At 34.1% G+C, this 18,944-nt stretch overlaps 1 protein-coding gene across 1 annotated transcript; it reads right to left on the bottom strand.

The window, feature by feature from the left end:
• Window positions 1-13,759: 13,759 nt before the first annotated feature.
• LOC126880037 (cathepsin L-like proteinase) lies at window positions 13,760-18,111 on the bottom strand. The gene is made up of 5 exons (XM_050643632.1): window positions 17,970-18,111; window positions 16,889-16,979; window positions 14,835-15,170; window positions 14,283-14,571; window positions 13,760-14,070 (listed from the first exon to the last, which is right to left on the bottom strand). The coding sequence occupies exons 2-5, from the start codon at window positions 16,967-16,969 to the stop codon at window positions 13,805-13,807; spliced, it is 972 nt and encodes a 323-aa protein (XP_050499589.1). The 5' UTR covers window positions 16,970-16,979; window positions 17,970-18,111; the 3' UTR covers window positions 13,760-13,804.
• Between the last annotated feature and the right edge of the window lie 833 nt (window positions 18,112-18,944).

The following is an 18,944-nucleotide window of genomic DNA, read 5'->3' as shown; positions in this document are numbered from 1 at the left end:
ATACCGCCCCTTCTCGTGGGTGAAAATTATTTTATTAAAAATAACTGCACAAATCAATAAAAGAACAAATTAAAAGCAACATTTATTATATAAAGTTAATAAAATAAGTCAACACTTTTTAAGTTATTAAAAATCAAAGATTTTAATTATTCGTGAAAAAAATGCATGTTATGAAGCGGTTTTTCGTAAATCACTGAAAAACTGTTAAGTTTTAACAAAAAAGATCATAGTAATTTAATTCGTATAGCTTATATTCTAAGAACAAACTCTTAAATCACGCGCCTTTCGATTATAGAGCTACAACCCCTTCGCAAGGAAAGCATCCCATATTCCCGGCTTAAGAGAGAGTTGTACTTAAAATAATTTAAATTAATTATTTGGTGACTACATATCGTTTAATAATTTATGAGCTTGCAAAATATACGCATCTCAATTATTGAATTGCCATTTTCTTTCTATAGTGCAGTCACTGAAAGTAAAAATCAACTATGACCTTCGATTTCTGTAAAGCTCCATTCATTTTCACGAATTAACAATAACAACTTGGAGTTTTAACCTGGGGTATATGTCACCCCCTCTCGGGGGTGAAAATTACTTTTATTAAAAATAACCCCACAAATCGAGAGAGGGACAAATTGTAAGCAAAATTTATTATATAATGTAATTAAAATAAGTCAATACTTTTTGAGTTATTCAATATTAAATATTTTAATTTTTGTGAAAGAAGATGCATGCTTTAAAGCGATTTTTCATAAATAACTCAAAAACTGTAAGTTTTTACAAAAAAGTGTTCATCACTAAAATTGAAGCTAATAAAAATATAATAAATTGCTTACTTGAAAAATCCTTTAATGTTAATTTAAAGTAAGTTATTGGTAATTAAATGTATATTTTTTTCTGCGACTGTTCAAATCTAAGGATTCAAGCTTAAATAACGCGAAAGAGATGCATTTTATAACACTTAGGCACTAAATACTTGTCAAAGTAGTTAGAAATACCTATCAAAAATTAGCTCCAGAAAAAGTTGATAGCATCAAAATCAACTCACCAATTTTCGTGAAAATGAATGGAGATTTACCGAAATCGAAGGTCATAGTTGATTTTTACTTTCAGTGACTGCACTATACACAATAAATTGCAATTCACTGATCTAAATGCGCGTAATTTGGAAGCTTATAAATTATTCAATGATATGTAGTCGCCAAATAATTAACTTAATGTATTTTAAGTACAACTTTCTCTTAAGCCGGGAAGATAGGGTGGTTTTCTTGCGAAGGGGTTGTAGCTCAATAATCGAAATGCACGTGATTTAATAGTTTATTCTTAGAGTATATACGCTATAGGAATTATATCCGCAATACGATATATTTTAAGTTTTCTCAGCATTTTTCTCTTAAGTTAAATCAATTAAAGGGTTGTTTGGGGTGAAGGGGGTGAGCTCAAAAATCGAAACTATATAATTTCAAGAGCTCATAAATAGCTCGTAATTCTGCCGCAAAAACCGATTCAATATTCCTTTTTTTAAGTAGTGGGGGGCTAACTCACCCCCCCCACTAAAGTATTAAATTCCTGCTCAGTGGAACGAGCTCAAAATATTTAGTTTACGGAATGTGAAAGCTCATAAATAGCTCATAAATCAGGGCTATTTGTTTTTCAATTTTTGCAAGTAGGGGGGGCCAGCCCAACACGGGTATCCGTATTACTCGTCGCTGTACATTTTCCAGCATATTTACGTCACGCTGAAGAACCGGGCACCACACTGAATTAGCAAATTCTAATATAGGTCTCACATAAGTTTTATCATTGATTAAGGTATTGGAGGGTTAATACCCTTAATACCTCAATCAACGGTTTTATACAATTTTGCTAAGTTTCGACTGTCACAGGACGAAAACCCTTTACTAATAAGGTATACCATGCGATTGGCTTTATTACACTGTTGCAATATTTGAGGAGTCCAGGACAATTGTGAGTCTATTAACACGCCTAGGTCAGAGTGACAATCGGTCTTTTTTAAAACGGTGCCATTAATATAATAATTTAACCCAGGGTTATTTTTGCCGACATGAAGAACGACACATTTTTCTATATTAAGCGGTAGCAACCAGTCAGTACACCATCGAGAAATGCTGTCCAAATCTTTTTGCAAACACTGAGAGTCTATTTTAGGATTGTTGTACAGCTTTGTGTCATCCGCATAAACCGAGAACTTTGATGAAATGATGTAATTTAGCTCCGATGTAAATATATTAAACAGTAGTGGCCCTTAAGCAAATCCTTGGGGAACTCCACGTATTACGTCATATAGGGGGCTACTTGAAGACTATATTCTTACTGAAAATTTTCTTTCACTTAAGAAGGCTGAAATCCAGTTTAACAGTTGTCCACGAATTCCAATCCTGTTTAATTTTTTCAAAAGCCTTTCTCTTGAAACTTCATCGAAAGCCTTGCTAAAATCTAAGTAGATAATATCAATATCCTGTCCCGTATCTATTTCGGTATTCCAGTCATTTAGGCAACACAACAAGTTGGTAACAACCGATCTTCCACTGGTAAAGCCATGTTGTTCGTTCGGAATTATTTGGTGCTGGTTAAAAAATATGTGTAAATTAGCCACAATAATTGATTCCATAACTTTGGATATAAATGGAGTGAGACTAACAGGCCTATAATTTTTGGGGTCGAGCTTATCTCCTTTCTTAAAAATTGGTTTCTTCCGTGCTTCTTTTCAAATAAGTGGCAGAGTAGTAGAGTGGCATGATTGTTCCATAAGCAAATGGAGTGGATATTTTAGAGCATTTGCACATGATTTCAAGAAAGTAGGAGAAAGATTATCTGGTCCTGGAGATTTGTTGGTGTCAAGTTCTTTAAGTTTTTTAAAAATATCATCAGCAGAAAATTCTACTGAGGTAATAAAACTATGATTTACGGGTTCATACTGCAATTCTGGGAGCGGACCATCAGGTTCTAAAGTAAAAGATCCGTAAAAGCTCTTAGCAAAAGTTGTAGCCACTTTCAAATCATCATTTGTAATATCACCTGAGTCAGTCTGTTTTTAATTGAGGAACAGAAACTTTTGTCTTATTATATATATGCTATATTTTTTTCATAGTCTTTCCTAGCATTATAAATTTTTGTTTTCAATAGATTGGCAACATTACTATGAGTAAAAAAATCATTCTCCAAACGTAATCTTTGATACTTTAGCCAAAGAGCTTTCTTTCTCTTAATCAGTTTTTGAAGATCCCAATTAAATCAGGTTCAAGGAGATGGCCGTTGCAGGCTTTTTTAATATCTTAGATATGATAGGAATAAATGCTTGGATTCTGTATAAGGAAGCTCATCATTATCAGCAACCCGTACTCGTCCACTGCTGGACATAGGTCTTCCTCAGCTCTTTCCATCTTTCTCTGTCTTGTGCGGCTTGCATCCAGTTGCCGACAATACGCTTCAGATCGTCAGCCCATCTGGTTGGTGGTCGTCCTCTTCTCCATAGTTCTTCTTCTCGTGGCCTTCACTTGACATGTAAGGAAGTTACTGGTTGTCAAATATTTGGGCAAATTTTCCTACTTCAGTTAGCAGAAGAACTGCCACAAGATCATCTGGCTAAGGGTAGGACAATATCAACGGATGCAAATCAGAGATACAACACCTCAATCAAATAATAAACGTAGGCAGTGACAAAAGCTACAATATCTCGGACATGTGATGCGGAGCGAAAAGTATGGCATCCTATGACTCATAATGCAAGGAGGTGTAGATAGCAGAAGAAGCATCGGAAGAAGACGAATTTCATGGCTGAGATTTGGATGCAACTCAAAACAACTATTCAGAGCTACTGACTCAAAAACTAAAATAGCTATGATGACTGCCAACCTCCGTAGCAGAGATAGCACCTGAAGAAGAAGAAGTGGAAAACTGGGAACTAAAACTAAAATAAAACATGTGAAAATCATATACCTATGTAAAAAATTTGTGTGTAAGTCTTGTATGTACAAGCAAAATTAAAAAAAAAAATTTACTAGATAAATTGTCCTTAAATAATTAAATAATTTATTTTAATTAACTAAATGTCTTTTGTTAGTAGGTATTAACTCAATATAAGTTTTTTTTAATTAGAAAACGATAAGAAAACGACTGGTGATAGAAAATTCTAATACCCGTCATCTTGACCGCTCCGGTGCTTCTAGGTATTCAAAAAGGTTGGTGCTTCTAGTGTTAAGGCCCTTCACTTAGAGGGTGTTTAGTGGATATACTTGGTGGGTGTTGGGGGCTTGATATTGGGGGGTCAGGGCCAGCCCGATGGGTAGCTACGGAGACCCCATCATCTTCTGGCTACTGGTATTATAGACCAGGGCGGATCTGTAAAAATATTAGTACATTTGGACGTTGAGAGGTGACTCAAATTTTTTTGCAGAAATTGCTTGAAAATAATTCAAATAATAATATTTGAGTAATCCTCCCTCTCAAAAAGGTCCGGAACATTGTTTAAATAATCAAAATGTCAAAAAATGAAGGAAAAATTCGATTTTTTTCTTCGTTTTTTGATTATAACTTTAAAAGTATTCATTTCCGAGAAAAGTTGTACTGAGATAAAAGTTGCATAATTAAATTTACTACAATATAGAATTGGTTATAAATTTAAAAAATAGTCACCCTTGTTGCAAAATAGCAATAATTGCGAAAAAAACTATACAAAAACAAGTATTTGCATTTTACGTTTTTTCAACCATTTATGCTACACTTAGGACCTTCATATTTCACTCAGAAAAACTTTATGATACACTAAAACAATACTGTAAATTTTATTAAGATCGGTTCAATAAATTTTGCAAAATAAATTTTGCAATCCAGCCTTCGCAAAAAAAATTCGTTTCTTCAAAATGTTACAGGACTGAAAATATGGCAGATAGCAGGTTGAATTTTTTTTGCATATAGAAGTGTACTGTACCTTTTATTTGCAATTTGCAAAATTAAAATCGATTAACTGCCACGGCGTCAGGAATTTTTTTAAATAAGCATTAATTATTGGTGCTACGCGCAGGACAGCGGATAGTTTGCTCTGATTGGGCATTTCAATGACCTTTAATAATGATTGATACATTTTAATTTTTATTACATTTCGATATAAATAAATAAATTTGTTTATTGCAAAATAAAAACACATACTTTATCCTTTAAAATAACACTTTTTTTAGCAAAAACTTTCTTTGTTCATATATTTTAACTTAGAGAATAAAAGTTTATTATTTTTAAACATATGCAATTGTTTAAACAATATTTCACAAACAATAATAAAATTAGTTTGATTTTTGTGGAATTAAAATATTAAAATACAACAAAATATAGAGTAAGAAAATAATATATTAGATAAAGATTAGAAGAAATTTTGGTGGAAATCAATTTCATGTGAATCGAACACCACTGTCCTGCGCGTAGCACCAAAAATTAATGTTTATTTAAAAAATTTCCTGACGCCGTGGTAATCATTCGATTTTAATTTTGCAAATTGCAAATGAAAGGTACAGTACACTTCTATAAGCAAAAAAAATTCAACTTGCTATCTGCTGTATTTTCAGTCCTGCAACATTTTAAAAAAATGAATTTTTTTTGCGAAAGCTGGATTGCAAAATTTATTTTGCAAAATCTATAAAACCGATCTTAATGAAATTTACAGTGTTGTTTTACGATATCATAAAGTTTTTCTGGGTAAAATATAAAGGTCCTAAGTGTTGCATAAATGGTTGAAAATCGTAAAATGCAAATACTTGTTTTGGTATGGTTTTTTTTGCAAGTATTGCTATTTTGCAACCAGGGTGACTATTTTTTAAATTTTTAACCAATTCTATATTGTAGGAAATTTAATTACGCAACTTTTATGTTGGTAAAACTTTTCTCAAAAATGAACAGTTTTAAAGTTATAATCAAAAAACCAATAAAAAAAATCGAATTTTTCCTTCATATTTTGACATTTTGATTATTTAAACAATGTTCCGGACCATTTTTAGTGGGAGGATAACTCACATATTATTATTTGAGTTATTTTCAAGCAATTTCTGCAAAAAAATTTGAGACACCTCACAACGTCCATCTCAAAACAGATGAGCCCTGGACTATTAAGTCGAGCCCTCTGCAGGTGTGATGGTGTTTGATGTTGGACAGTACTGAGTTAAAGAACAACCTGTCATAGATTATAGTTTTTTTTATGTATGGACAATGATGAAGTCATACGTCTTTTACTTTTTGATCACATTTTGATTATGTATGACCCTGTTGTGTGTGTGTTCACCCACACACATCACAAAATGATGATTCCCAATTTTATGTAGGTAAGGTTAATTTTTATATATGGATACTGGTGAAGCCATATGTTCTTCGAGTTGTAACAGTTTGATTACGTATAACCATATTGTGAGTGTTCACGTATACACGTTTGAATAAAATGATGTTCTCAATTTTCTTTCAAAAGTCTTTTTCTAGTTAGGGTGGTGTTGTTACGGTTTTTTAAGCAACCTTCACAAATAATTTATACAGTATACAGTATCATTGTATATACTTATAATAAACTGAAAGACATTTTAATACTTAAAAACCCCCACCCCCCCTGGTTACGCCTATGCTAGTTCCCATAAAATAGTTGGTTCGTTCGCAAAAATGGTTCTGTTGATTTGTTTTACGAATGTCTGAGAACGTAGAAATGTGTGTGCTGCTATCTTTTTCTGTTTTACAGGTCTGATATCGGTTATTATCATGTGACTAAATCAACCTTGGTTTCGTGCTTCAAATTTTGGTTCTGAGCTGTAGCTCAGATCGGTTAATATTAAAAAAAGACGGATGACATGCTGTCTGTCAATTAATTGCTTTTTGTCTTGACGACAGTGCTCGGAATTGCAAAAATTAATTCTAATTTTGCTAATTCAGATTCATACGCCATAAAATATTTTGATTTTACGAAAAACCATCGTCTAAGATGGATTTATAGACTACAGATTTTATGAGCGGATGAATAATTATGATTTAGTTACATTTAGTGACATAACCTCGACTTGTGAGGAAAGGCAAGTAAGTACGTTACAATTTATAATTTAATTAATAGTTTTGGTCATTGTTGCTGCTGTGGACTAAGGTCCTTTGTCTTTCCTAGGCTCTATCCATCACTCGCGGTTGAGGAAAGGTCCTGTAACAACTTCTCTTGTGGCCACCTAACCACACAGGTAACTAACTATCTTTAGAACTATTATTAAGCTTATAGTCTCTCGTATTTGGGTGGTTCGCCAAAATAAGCGGCATATTGTGTAACTCGCTTTTTTCTTAAGTCCTTTACATACTGTGTTTCAAATTGTGTTGCCAAAGTTAAGTTATACAATAGATGAATGTACGCCACTTAACATTAATTAAAAAAAAAAGTATTTTTACAAACATTCTATGCAATTTTAATGTCAAAATATCAACTCCGAGGCTGTAACCCACCTTGGTTTTTGATGTGTTTTATAGTATTACACACTGAAAAGTTACAAAAGTGCAGATTATTTTATCAATAATTAATTAAAAACCCAATGTAATTTAAAACTGTCAAATTAATAATTTTCATTTTTAAAATTAAACGATAAAAATCTACTACTAAAAACTGTAACCAACTTTGTGCATCAACACCGAGACCTCATGAAAATATATGAAAATTTAGGCCAAACTGCACTATACTGTATGGCAGGCAGCTTGACAAGAGAGGAACGCTTCAGTCTAACCCAAATTGTGGAAGAAAGTGGACGAACATAATATCGTTAAGCAATAGAAAATTTTTCAAGGTGTCTTAAGCTAAGCGTATGTTTTTTTTATACAGTCAACACCGAAGCCTTCATAAAAGCTTAACTTTGCTAATTTTTTAATATGTTTTTCTTCTAAGTATGCGCTATAAAGTTTTTGTGACACACGATGAATAAAGCAGAATTATTTTTAATATTTTGTAGAAAGTAGAATAAAAATGTATGAAATCATCAACACCGAAGCAATCAACTCCGAAGCCCAGTCGTGCCTCGGAGTTGGCGAACGTGCCTCGGAGTTGTTTAAAGTGTGTGAATGGTCATTCTTAAACTAAAAAAATACAATTTAAATTTAGTCTGATATAGGAAAAGAGTTACTGAGTAAGCTGTCAAGATGTTTCGGTCGGTTTGGTAATTATCTTCTTTTTATAGAAAATGGCTCGTATACACTGGAGTACGACGGAAAAATGAAGGCGAAAGCCCCCAAAATCGTTAAATAAAGATTTTATGAAAGAAAGTAATTTTTTATGCACCTATGCTTATTTCTGTAAGAATATATCATTTTGGGTAGTCTTCTCTAATGTTGATAAAAGAGACATCTGCTCTCTATGTAGGCACATTATGTGAAAACATGGAGCTCATGTGTGGAAGCGGATAACAAATAATTATGTTGACATGGAGAAAAGACAGAAGAATGTGTAGAAAGGAAATGCCAAGATTGTGTTCAAAAGCAGATTAGATTTTTGAAGTTTAACGGAAAAGATTTCTTCTTCTTCATGTGCCGTGCTCGATTATCGAACGTTGGCTATCAAATTGGCTATAGTAATTTTGTTAACGGCAGCTCGGAAAAGGGATGCAAAGGATCTGTTATACCATTCTCTCAGGTTTTTAAGCCATGACGTTCTTCTTCGACCTGGCCCTCTTCTTCCGTCTACCTTATATATATATACAAGCTGTACGCTCCCGAGGAAGCTGAAGCTGTTTTCACTTGAAGATCCTTTTTGTGGGGGATCATCCCATTCTGACTTTGGTTTTACAATTGCTGGTGTGACTTCGCTGTTTCCACTACCTTTCTCCATTCTTCTCTCTCTCTGATTTTGCTTCCTATATTTCTAATTTCCATACTTCTTAAGTCTTCTTCCACTTGTTGTCTCCATCTGAGTTTAGGCCTGCCTCTGGTTCTTCTACCTGGTGGTATCCATTCGGTTATAACTCTTAACGGATTGTTCTTCTCTCTTCTCATTATGTGTCCATACCATCTAATTCTCTGTGCTTTTGTTGCTCTTACTATGTTCTCTTGACCCATCCATTCTTGTATTTCGTCGTTCATCCATTGCCTTGCATCCTCTTCGTTTTCCCTCTTTGGTCCCAGAATTTTTCTCATAATTTTTCTCTCAAAAATTTTCAGCTGCTCTTCTTCTCTTGCTGTTAATGTGAATGTCTCCAAAGCATATAGCACTATTGGTCTTATGGTCGTTTTGTAGATTTTCATTTTTGTATTTCGGCTTATCTTCTTATCTTTGAAAATTTTTTTATTTCTGTAGAATGCTTTGTTTCCTGCTTGAATTCTTCTTTTCATATCTACACCGTCTACCTTGCCTTGTATTATTAAATGGAGTATATTATATCTCTCTGGGTGTCGCATAACATGGCCAAAATATTCAAGTTTTCGATTTTTAACTGTTCTGACGACTTCTGTGACTTTTCCCATCCGGTGCAAAACAACTTCGTTACGAACTCTATCCACCCAACTTATTCGTAGGATTCTTCGGTATACCCAAATTTCAAAGGCTTCCAATTTCTTGAGAAGAGTATCTGTTAAAGTCCAACCTTCGACACCGTACAAAAGAGTAGAGAACACATAACATCTCACTAATCTAATTTTAAGATTCAAAGTAATGTTGTTTCCACATAAAAGTTTCTTTATCTTAAAGAATGCAGCTCTGGCCTTCTCTATACGTATTCTAATTTCTTTGCTCATGTCCCAGTTCTCATTTAGATTACAACCAAGGTAGGTGATACTGTTAGTTCTTTCTAATTGTTCACCATAAGCTGTTACTACTTCCGGTTGTATTGGCGTCTTACTGACAACCATCACCTTGGTCTTTGCGGTGTTTAGCTTGAGTCCATATTCATCACACGTTGTGGTAATCCTATTAATCAGATGTTGAAGTTCTTCATAATTGCTCGCAATTAACACCGTGTCATCCGCATATCTCAAATTATTAATATTGACGCCATTCATTTTGATACCACATTGAGCATTATCCACTGCTTTATTGAAAACAAACTCAGAATAAATGTTAAATATTAGTGGGGACAAAATGCAGCCCTGCCTTACTCCTCTTCGTATTTGAAGTTCTTCAGACGTGTCCCAGCCAATCCTGATGTTTGCACGTTGATGCCAGTAAAGATTTTTGATAATGCGTAGGTCTGTATCATCAATACCCACTTTCTGAAGAATAGCAATCATTTCCGTATGTTTTACCCGATCAAAGGCCTTCTCAAAGTCAATGAAACACATATAAACCGGATGTTTGACATCTCTGCATCTCTGTACCATAACCTGAATACTAAACAGTGCTTCTCTGGTCCCAAGATTATTGCGGAATCCAAACTGTGTATCACCAAGCTGTTCTTCTATTTCTTGGTACATCCTAGAGTGCAAAATTCGTAGAAATATCTTTAAAACATGACTCATCAAGCTAATGGTTCGGTAGTTACTACATCTTTTCGCGTTTGCTTTTTTAGGTATCGTCACAAAAGTCGACAGCAGCCAATCCGTTGGTATATAGCCAGTTTGATAAACTTTATTAAAAAGATGAAGGAGAGATCTTTTACCTGAATTTTCGAAGAGCTTTATTATTTCATTCGGTATTTCGTCTGGTCCCGTCGCTTTTCTGGTCTTTGCTAATCTTATTGCTTGTTCAATTTCGTCCATAGTTATGTCAGGTCCTGTAACTACTTCGTTAATTTCAAGCTCGGGCCTTTCATCATTAAACAGTTCCTCAATGTATTCTTTCCATCTGTCTATTTTATCCAAATCAGTGATAATCAGTTTTCCGTCTCTATCAACGATGTTATTTGCATGTTTTTTGTTCTGACCGGTAAGTTCTTTTATTTTTTTATACATATTAAATGAATCATGTTTTCTCTGCAACTCTTCAATTTCTAAACATTTTTTTTCAAAGTATGTTTCTTTTGCCGCTCGTATTTTAGTCCTTATCTCTTTATTAATGCGTTTATACATTTCGATGTTTTGATTCTTAAATTTGCGTCTTTTTTCCATCAAATTCAAAATCTCATCGTTCATCCACTGTTGCTTCTTTTGATTTTTCTCTTTGAAGTTTGGAGTTGAGTTGCTTATAATCGTTTTGATTTGGTTCCAATGATCCTCGATGGATTCTTGTTGTTCGCTATTCTCAAAATTGCTCTCTAAATTGTTTGAAATCCCCTGACTGTTGTAACGGAAAAGACACGGCTACATATTGGAAAGTTTTGTCAACACGAAGGCCGGTCTAAATCAACTCCGACGCAATTGATATTTTACCTATTTTTCATGATTTTCTGTAGTACTTTATATCAAAATGGAAGTGTTTTGTATAGTTTTATTACATATCAGTTTTTATTTAATTGTTACGATCATAAATTTCAATTAACAGAGAATTACGTCAACACCGTGGACACTTGTCAACTCCGAAGTCACATTTCCGTTTTTCGGAAAATATTTAAAAATGATCTCTGCTGGTATCATGGGTAAGTTGAATAGCTCATTTTATAAAATATATTTAAAAATGAAGTAATTCTAAACCATGTTTTAAATTAAATTTCTCTACCTCGAAATTGCCGTCTATTTTGGCGAATCACCCATTTCTACTGTCTCGTGTAGTCCTTACTGACAGTTTAATTTTATATTCCTGTAGACTAACTTCTGAGGACACAGCTGTTCTAGTATCTACTAGCACTTAGTACCAACAGCTAGTAGCCAGCACCTAGTTTTTAACAGAGTCACCACAACTGGAACACCCACCTACTAGACCAGTAAGCAAGAACAGAGACCCATAGATCGGTACCAATAAATCAAATATAATCTCTTATTTTTTATATATGTTATATTCAAACCCCGAAGTTCAGGCACTCCTAGGTGTGACTAGTCAATCCTCAGGTCTGACTAACGTTCTTAGTCTTATTCTTCTTTTTATTCTTCTTCTTCTTTTTGTATAGACATGAGTGTGTCTGTTTCTTCAATGTGCCTCTAGTAAGTTGTCGTTCCATCGTTTTCGTGGTCTTCCCACTGATCATCTTCCTGTTGGGGAACCATCTCTCGCTGTCCTGCCTATCCTATTTGTTGTTATTCAACTTATGTGGTCATTCCATTCTATTCTTCTGTTTCTTACCCAATTATTAATGTTATACACTTTGCATCTCCGTTGTATATGTATAGTTCGAGCTCTGTCCCATAGAGTCTTACCATCGATTTCTCGAAGGGTTTTCATCTCCGCTGTTTCGAGCAATCTCTTTGTCCTCTCTGTGTCGGGTCGTGTTTCTGCCGCGTATGTCATTATTGGTCTGATGACTGTTTTGTAAATTCTGCCTTTCATTTCTTTTCCGATATTTTTATTTCTTCATATTGTGTCATTCAGGTAACCTGCGGCTCCGTTTGCTCTATTCACTTGATCTTCCACTTCTGTTTCGGGCCTTCCGTAGCTAGATAGTGTGATGCATTTGATGATAGTATGATGTATTTAAGCTCCATTACTTGTTCTATTGTCTAACCTCCAGCTCCAATTTACATCTTATTAAATCTGTTGTTATAACCATGCATTTTGTCTTTTGTGAGGAAATTAACATGTTAAATTTTCTGTCGAATATGTTAAATTGGTGCAGCATACGTTGTAAATCATCTTCACTTTGAGAGATTAGTATTGCATCGTCCGCATAGCAGATTATTTTAAGTTGTTTTTCTTCCATCTGGTATCCTTTTTTAGTTCTTACTTTTTTATTATTTTGTCCATGATCACGTTGAAAAATAAAGGACTCAAGGAATCCCCCTGCCTTATCCCATTGCAGGCTTCAATTGGGTCAGTTAATTCATCGTCCACTTTTATTTTTATTGTGTTGTTCTGGTAGATGTTTTCGATCGTTTTAATTATTTATAGAAGTACCTCTCTCGAGTATAACAAATGGATAACGTCCTTTAATGTGACCCTGTCAGATGCTTTCTTAAGGTCCACGAAACCTAAATATGTAGGTTTGTTTTATTCCAACGATCTCTCTTGAACATGCCTCATTATAAATATAGCGTTAGTGCATGACCTTCCCGACCTAAAACCTTGTTGTTCTTCTGCTATTGTTATAATATCATTCAATTTGTTTATTTTTACTTTGGTTGTTAATTTTAATGTTGTGTTTAATAAGTTAATTCCTCTTTAATTCTCCGGGTCGGATTTGTCTCCTTTTTTAAAGAGAGGTATTAGGATGCTTGACTTCCATTCTTGTGGTATTCTGTTTTGTTCTATTATTTTTTGTATTAGTTTTAATATAAGTTCTTAGTTAAACCCCGAAATAAGTTCCATTTTGGTCCTTTGGCTAGTCAAACCTAGGAGAGACTAATTATTGATATGGCAAACGTCGAAACTTAATTTCATGAAATCGGACTTTGACCAGTCAAACCCCGATTAGGTATTAAAATATCATAATTTTTCAGATTGAGTTTAATAAAACGTCATTTTTTAATTTTAATGCATGTTGTTTTTATACTGTCGCAATTAAAATAAAAAATTAGTCCTTATTCTCACATGGCGAAACATTATAACATTTAAAATTGCACAGTACGTTAGACCTTTTATATTTACATACTTTTGAAGAGAATTTTTTGTTGTAGTAGCATTTTCTAAAGACTTGTCCCTCTTTAGAATCGTTTGCACTGTTTCCTTAGAGACAGCTGAACGCCATTATACTTAAACAACTTTCTTCATGCATATTAAAAAATAACAATATTTTTATAAAAACATTTTATTCAATTATGAAGACTGAGAATATGTTTACAGAACTGGGTAACTTGTCACTAAATCCAATCCGCACATATTAACATTTCTCTCCAGTCTGAAGTAACCTTGCTCACCCCAATCTGCACCCCATGAGTTCTTGATGATCCAATAAGGCTTGTTGTTTTCTTCACCATAACCTACGACCAGGATGCCGTGATCCAAGTCATTCCTGCTATTTGCGCACTGGCCGTCAAAAACACCACTTGAGTAGAATTGGAGGGGATTAGCGTTAATTGCTGCAGAAATTGGACCAACAGTACCTAAAAATAAGGCCAAAATAAACAAACAGAAATATATATCATAGAAATACAAACTATAATGTTATTAACAAACCAGAATAATTTTCATACTCAATGAAACAAAGGAAACGAAGAAGGGAATATTGTTTAGCCAATGGATTAGAATTTACTGAGCTCTATCTCGTTTAGAGATACAACATTTATTAATTTTTAAATATCTATAGCCAACTTACCAACTGCTTGTCTTAAAGATTCTTCATTGGCTGCTACTTCTTTGTAACCTTGAATGTTAACTGCAGCTTTGCCAGAACTGCGTCTGCATTCTCTTTGTTCAGCTTCGTAAGGATAGCTAGATTCAGATTCGATTCCGTGGTCTTCGATATATTCGAAAGCGCTGGTCATAAGACCACCGTAGTCGCAGTCGCCATTTCCGTAGTCTGAGGAACAATCCAAAAGTTCTTGCTCGCTGAGGCCTACTGATTGGCCATTGATGATGTAATTTTGTCCTTCAAGGGAACCAGTCTAAAATAGCGAGAACATAAATTTTTTTGTATATTGTGTCATCACTATATCGACTGCAATTTTTATAACCTTTTATTTACTTTTAATAACAACCAAAATAAATGAGAAATACATAAAAATAAACAAAAATGATTATTGACCACTGCACAAGAAATAATAATAGATAATATATATAGATAATAACAGATTTTTATTAAACGGTTTAAAGTTAAAAACATGATGATAAAATAGCAACAACTACGTTATTTTAAGCCAAAACTTACAGCACTGAAAGCCCAGCAAGATCCACACTGTCCTTGATCTTTAACACCTAAAACGGCACCTTTTTGTCTCCAGTCAATGGAGTCTGGAACCTCAACATTTACATCTTGAACATGACGAGTTGTCTTGATGTTAGGGATATTCTTTGCTTGCATACCGAGCTTGGCTTTGAACTCTTCTTGGGTCATGTCAGCGAACTGGTTGACTGCCATTGTGTAACCTACAAGACCTTGATCGTATTTGGCATTGTGTTCGTTGATGAGTTTCAGATTGGATTGGAAAACTGAAAAGCGGACTCTTTCCTCGATTGGGTTTTTGTAAGCTTTGCCATGTTTGACCTGGAATAAATTAATAATAACACTAAGGTTAACAGCTTTTATTACTTATATCGAGGGGGTTAGTAGGCTTGGGGGGTACTACCTTTGTATCAGATTGACTGAACACTGGTCCTCAAATCTTACAGGGCTAGATGAAGCGAATATAGCTCTTCCAAGTGGAGCCTTAGCCTCTCTCTAGTCAAGACCGTAATGCGTGGTGAAGAGCCACATCCTACACGAGGTGCCCTGTTAACGCAGAACATTACGGATCTAGACCGGAAGGTCGATAAATATGCCTGAAAATAGTAAGCAGCATTTCCAATACCATGTTATGGCGTATGGGAATTGATCCAGGACCGGCCTAATATTAGATAGTAGGAGACAAGACTGCAGCAGTTTGATTGGATTCTATACTGCGACTCACCAAGCCGTTCGGCAAGCGTGGTGTTTTATGCTGCCAACATCCCCTCAAACAAATCGAAATGTCAGATTTTAAAACAAAGACGGAAAGACCCCAGGTGAGTAGGATAAATCCAGAGTCTCACACTGATTTATCAGTCTGTTCCAGGGATTTTTTGGGGGGGGGGGGACAAAAAAACTGACGAAATGAGAAATACGAAAACCCTTTTCTTTCTACGTTGCCACATATAATGCCAGAACTCTATTGTCAGAAGAAAAATTCTTCGAAATGGAAGATGCAATCAAAGAAATTAAATGGGACGTAATAGGAGTCTGCGAAATAAGACCGTTGTGAAAACTTAAAGACGCTGAAATCAGGACACCTCTTCTATAGCATTGGTTCCGAAACCGAAGCAGGTGGAGGAGTCGGCTTATATAATATAATAAATAGCATATAATTAAAATAGGTTTGGATATATCGAGATTTATTTGACTTATTTTGCCCTTTAATTCGTCCAATTTTGAACATAGGCTTCCCCCAGTTTCCCCCATTTGCTTCTTTTGTGTGCTTTCTGATTCCAGTGTGTTCCTCCTATCTTTCTGTCATCTCTCCATCTCAACTGGGATCGTTCTCTTGCTCTCTTTCCTGCCCATGGTCTCCATGGTTGTATCGTGGTATTCCATCTATTGTCCGTTTGTCTGGTGTTATGATCTGCGAAACTCCATTTTTGCCTGGCTATATGTTACCCTGCGTCCTGCGTCTTTGACTTTTGTTTTATTTCTTATCCAGTTTTTTTATTTTTGTCTATAATTTTATTCATAACATTGCTCTCTCCATGCCTCTTTGTGTCTTCATTATTTTATCCGTGCTTGCTTTGGTCAAGGTCCATGTTTGGCATCCGTATGTAAGAATGGGGAGTATGCACTGGCCAAATAGTCTTGTTTTTAAGCATTGTTGTATTTTTTTATCCTTTAAGACCTTTTTCCCAAATCATGCCCAGGCTAATTGGACCCTTATTTTCCTTATTTATTTTTATTATCTGTCCCAAATATATGTATATAATCATTAACCGCTTCTGTTGTGGTTTCGTTTAGTATACGCTTCTAGTGTCTTGTGTACTTGTGATTGTATTTGTTTTGGTATAATTCATTTTTAGACCTACATATTTGTTCAGATTTCTTTGCTAGTTTGGTAAGGATGGTTCTTCAAAACTTGATGCCATTATTATTACATCATTTGCATATCTTGGTGGTTTAGTTTCTTTCCATTTATGTTTATTTCCATGTTTGTCCATTCCATGGTTTTGAAAACATGAAAATGAAAACATTTTTTGACTTACCTTAAAGTTTTCCCAATGGTCGTTGAGTGACAAAGCACTGACGCTCAAAATGATGGCTGCGAAGGCGACAAATAGTTTCATTTTGATTTTTCTAAAACAAAAAATATTTTTCTTAAAGTGATAAAATAAAAAGTAGTAGACATATAAATCAAAATTTAGCTAAAAAGACATTTTTCATTCAAAAATTATCGATTAATATCCTTATATGGATAAGTGGATTGACAAAGAAGGATAAAATTAAGAATTTACTAATATGCATTAGGGCAAGTCTGGAAGTCTAGGGGTAAAAATGTACCAATTGATGCTAAAATGAGAGAGCATAATTTAAGATAATTTGGTCATGTTCAACGTTGTGAATTTAATAAATCAATATGAATAATTGCGGCTCCTAGGAGGAGTAGGATAGGAAGACCGAAGAAAAGTTAAGGGAGACGCTTAAGCAGAAAATGTCGGTAAAGGGGATTGATATTAATATAACAAAAGATAGAAATTTACAGAAAAACGTAATTGGGGATTAAAGTAAAGGGGATGATTGATGATATATATCTAGCCTATTTTTAGGTTAAAGATAGCTAGGATAGCTAAGATAAGCAAAATTGTTACCCATATTTGTTCTTTCTCAGAAACTCAAGACTCAAGACGTTGAGTCTCAGAAATCAGAAAAGGACTCAGAAATTAAATGGAGAAAAATCTACCAACTAAACAAACACCAAATTCCACACAAAAAAGAAGAAGGGCAGGACACATCTGTGTCCTGCACTTGTTTGCCCAGTTTGATAAAAAAATAAACAAAAATGCCTACTCCCTGGAACGAAGAAGAAGAAAATATATATAAAAGTATAACTAAATATTGTCCTTAGGTAACTGTACAAAAGTTGTTTTTTTATTAATTACAGTGTACAACTGAGCTAATAATAAAATTGATATTAAAATTTGTTGTTAAAGACGATGTACACCTGAGCTAATAATATAACAAATAAAAATAAAGATATAAATAAAAACACTAAATCTAAATATATGTTTCTTATTCACACATTGGTATGTATCCTTAGCTTTATTGAGAATTACTTGTATTACTTACCTTAAAGAACAACAAAATGATACTTTGAGAATCCTTCTAAATTCGAACTATATATAGCAATCGAAAATACACTTTAATTATATTCAAGAGCCTATCACCAGACAACAGTTAAGTATACATGTTTTTTGAAAACATCAATATTGGGATTTACAACTAAAATTTGGTGCAAAATCATCGAGATAAAATCTTGTGGGCATTTTGTTATCTGATTTTGTTTTCTGTACGACTATGAATCAGCATAAAACTTTTCAGATCCACGTATCTACTAGAAAACTTCGGTAAACCAAGTTTTGACTACATAGCTTATAATCCTCAACGTACCAGGTGTCCCAATAAGAATGGCTTTTGGCCATATCTCAGGAACCGTTTATACTACAGCTTTGGGAAAAAATTTTATAACAAAAGTTACCCCGAGAAAAGCCTGGAAATTATTTTCATAATGGTAAGTCCACCGCTAGAGGGCGTAATTGAATATCAAAAATTAAAAAATCGAAATTTTACAAAATTTGCCTAATTAAAGGGCACTGGAAATCCAATCATCGTATTCTTCATACAATTCTGTGCATATTTTATTTCACAAGCTTAAGTCTACCTGTGCAAATAAGAGGTGGGGGTGAGTGGGAACCTTGTTATGAAAAAATCGCTGTAAGTCGGGTTCTGCTTGATCGATTTTACAAACTTGATCTTGTTGTAAACAAGTCCTTTTCGTCAATAATAGTTATAATTTGGAAACAGCCTATTAAGTAATATGCCGGCTAGAAGGCGCCATTTATTTTTTTTTAATCTAGTTTTCTTTGGAAAATATTAAATACAAGTATGTATTTTTTTTTCCTGTATTACAAAATTAGACCAAATTAGCAACAGAATACCGAAAACCGCATGTCGATACCTTTTTTCTATCTCGAGATATCTTAAGAAACGTGTAAATTTTAAACGTAACTGTTACTGTCATATAAATGGAAATATATAGAAGCA

The sequence above is a fragment of the Diabrotica virgifera genome, chromosome 2 (assembly GCF_917563875.1).
Source record: "Diabrotica virgifera virgifera chromosome 2, PGI_DIABVI_V3a".
In the NCBI taxonomy this organism is placed as follows: domain Eukaryota; kingdom Metazoa; phylum Arthropoda; class Insecta; order Coleoptera; family Chrysomelidae; genus Diabrotica; species Diabrotica virgifera.
This window is presented reverse-complemented; position numbering and strand designations above follow the sequence as displayed.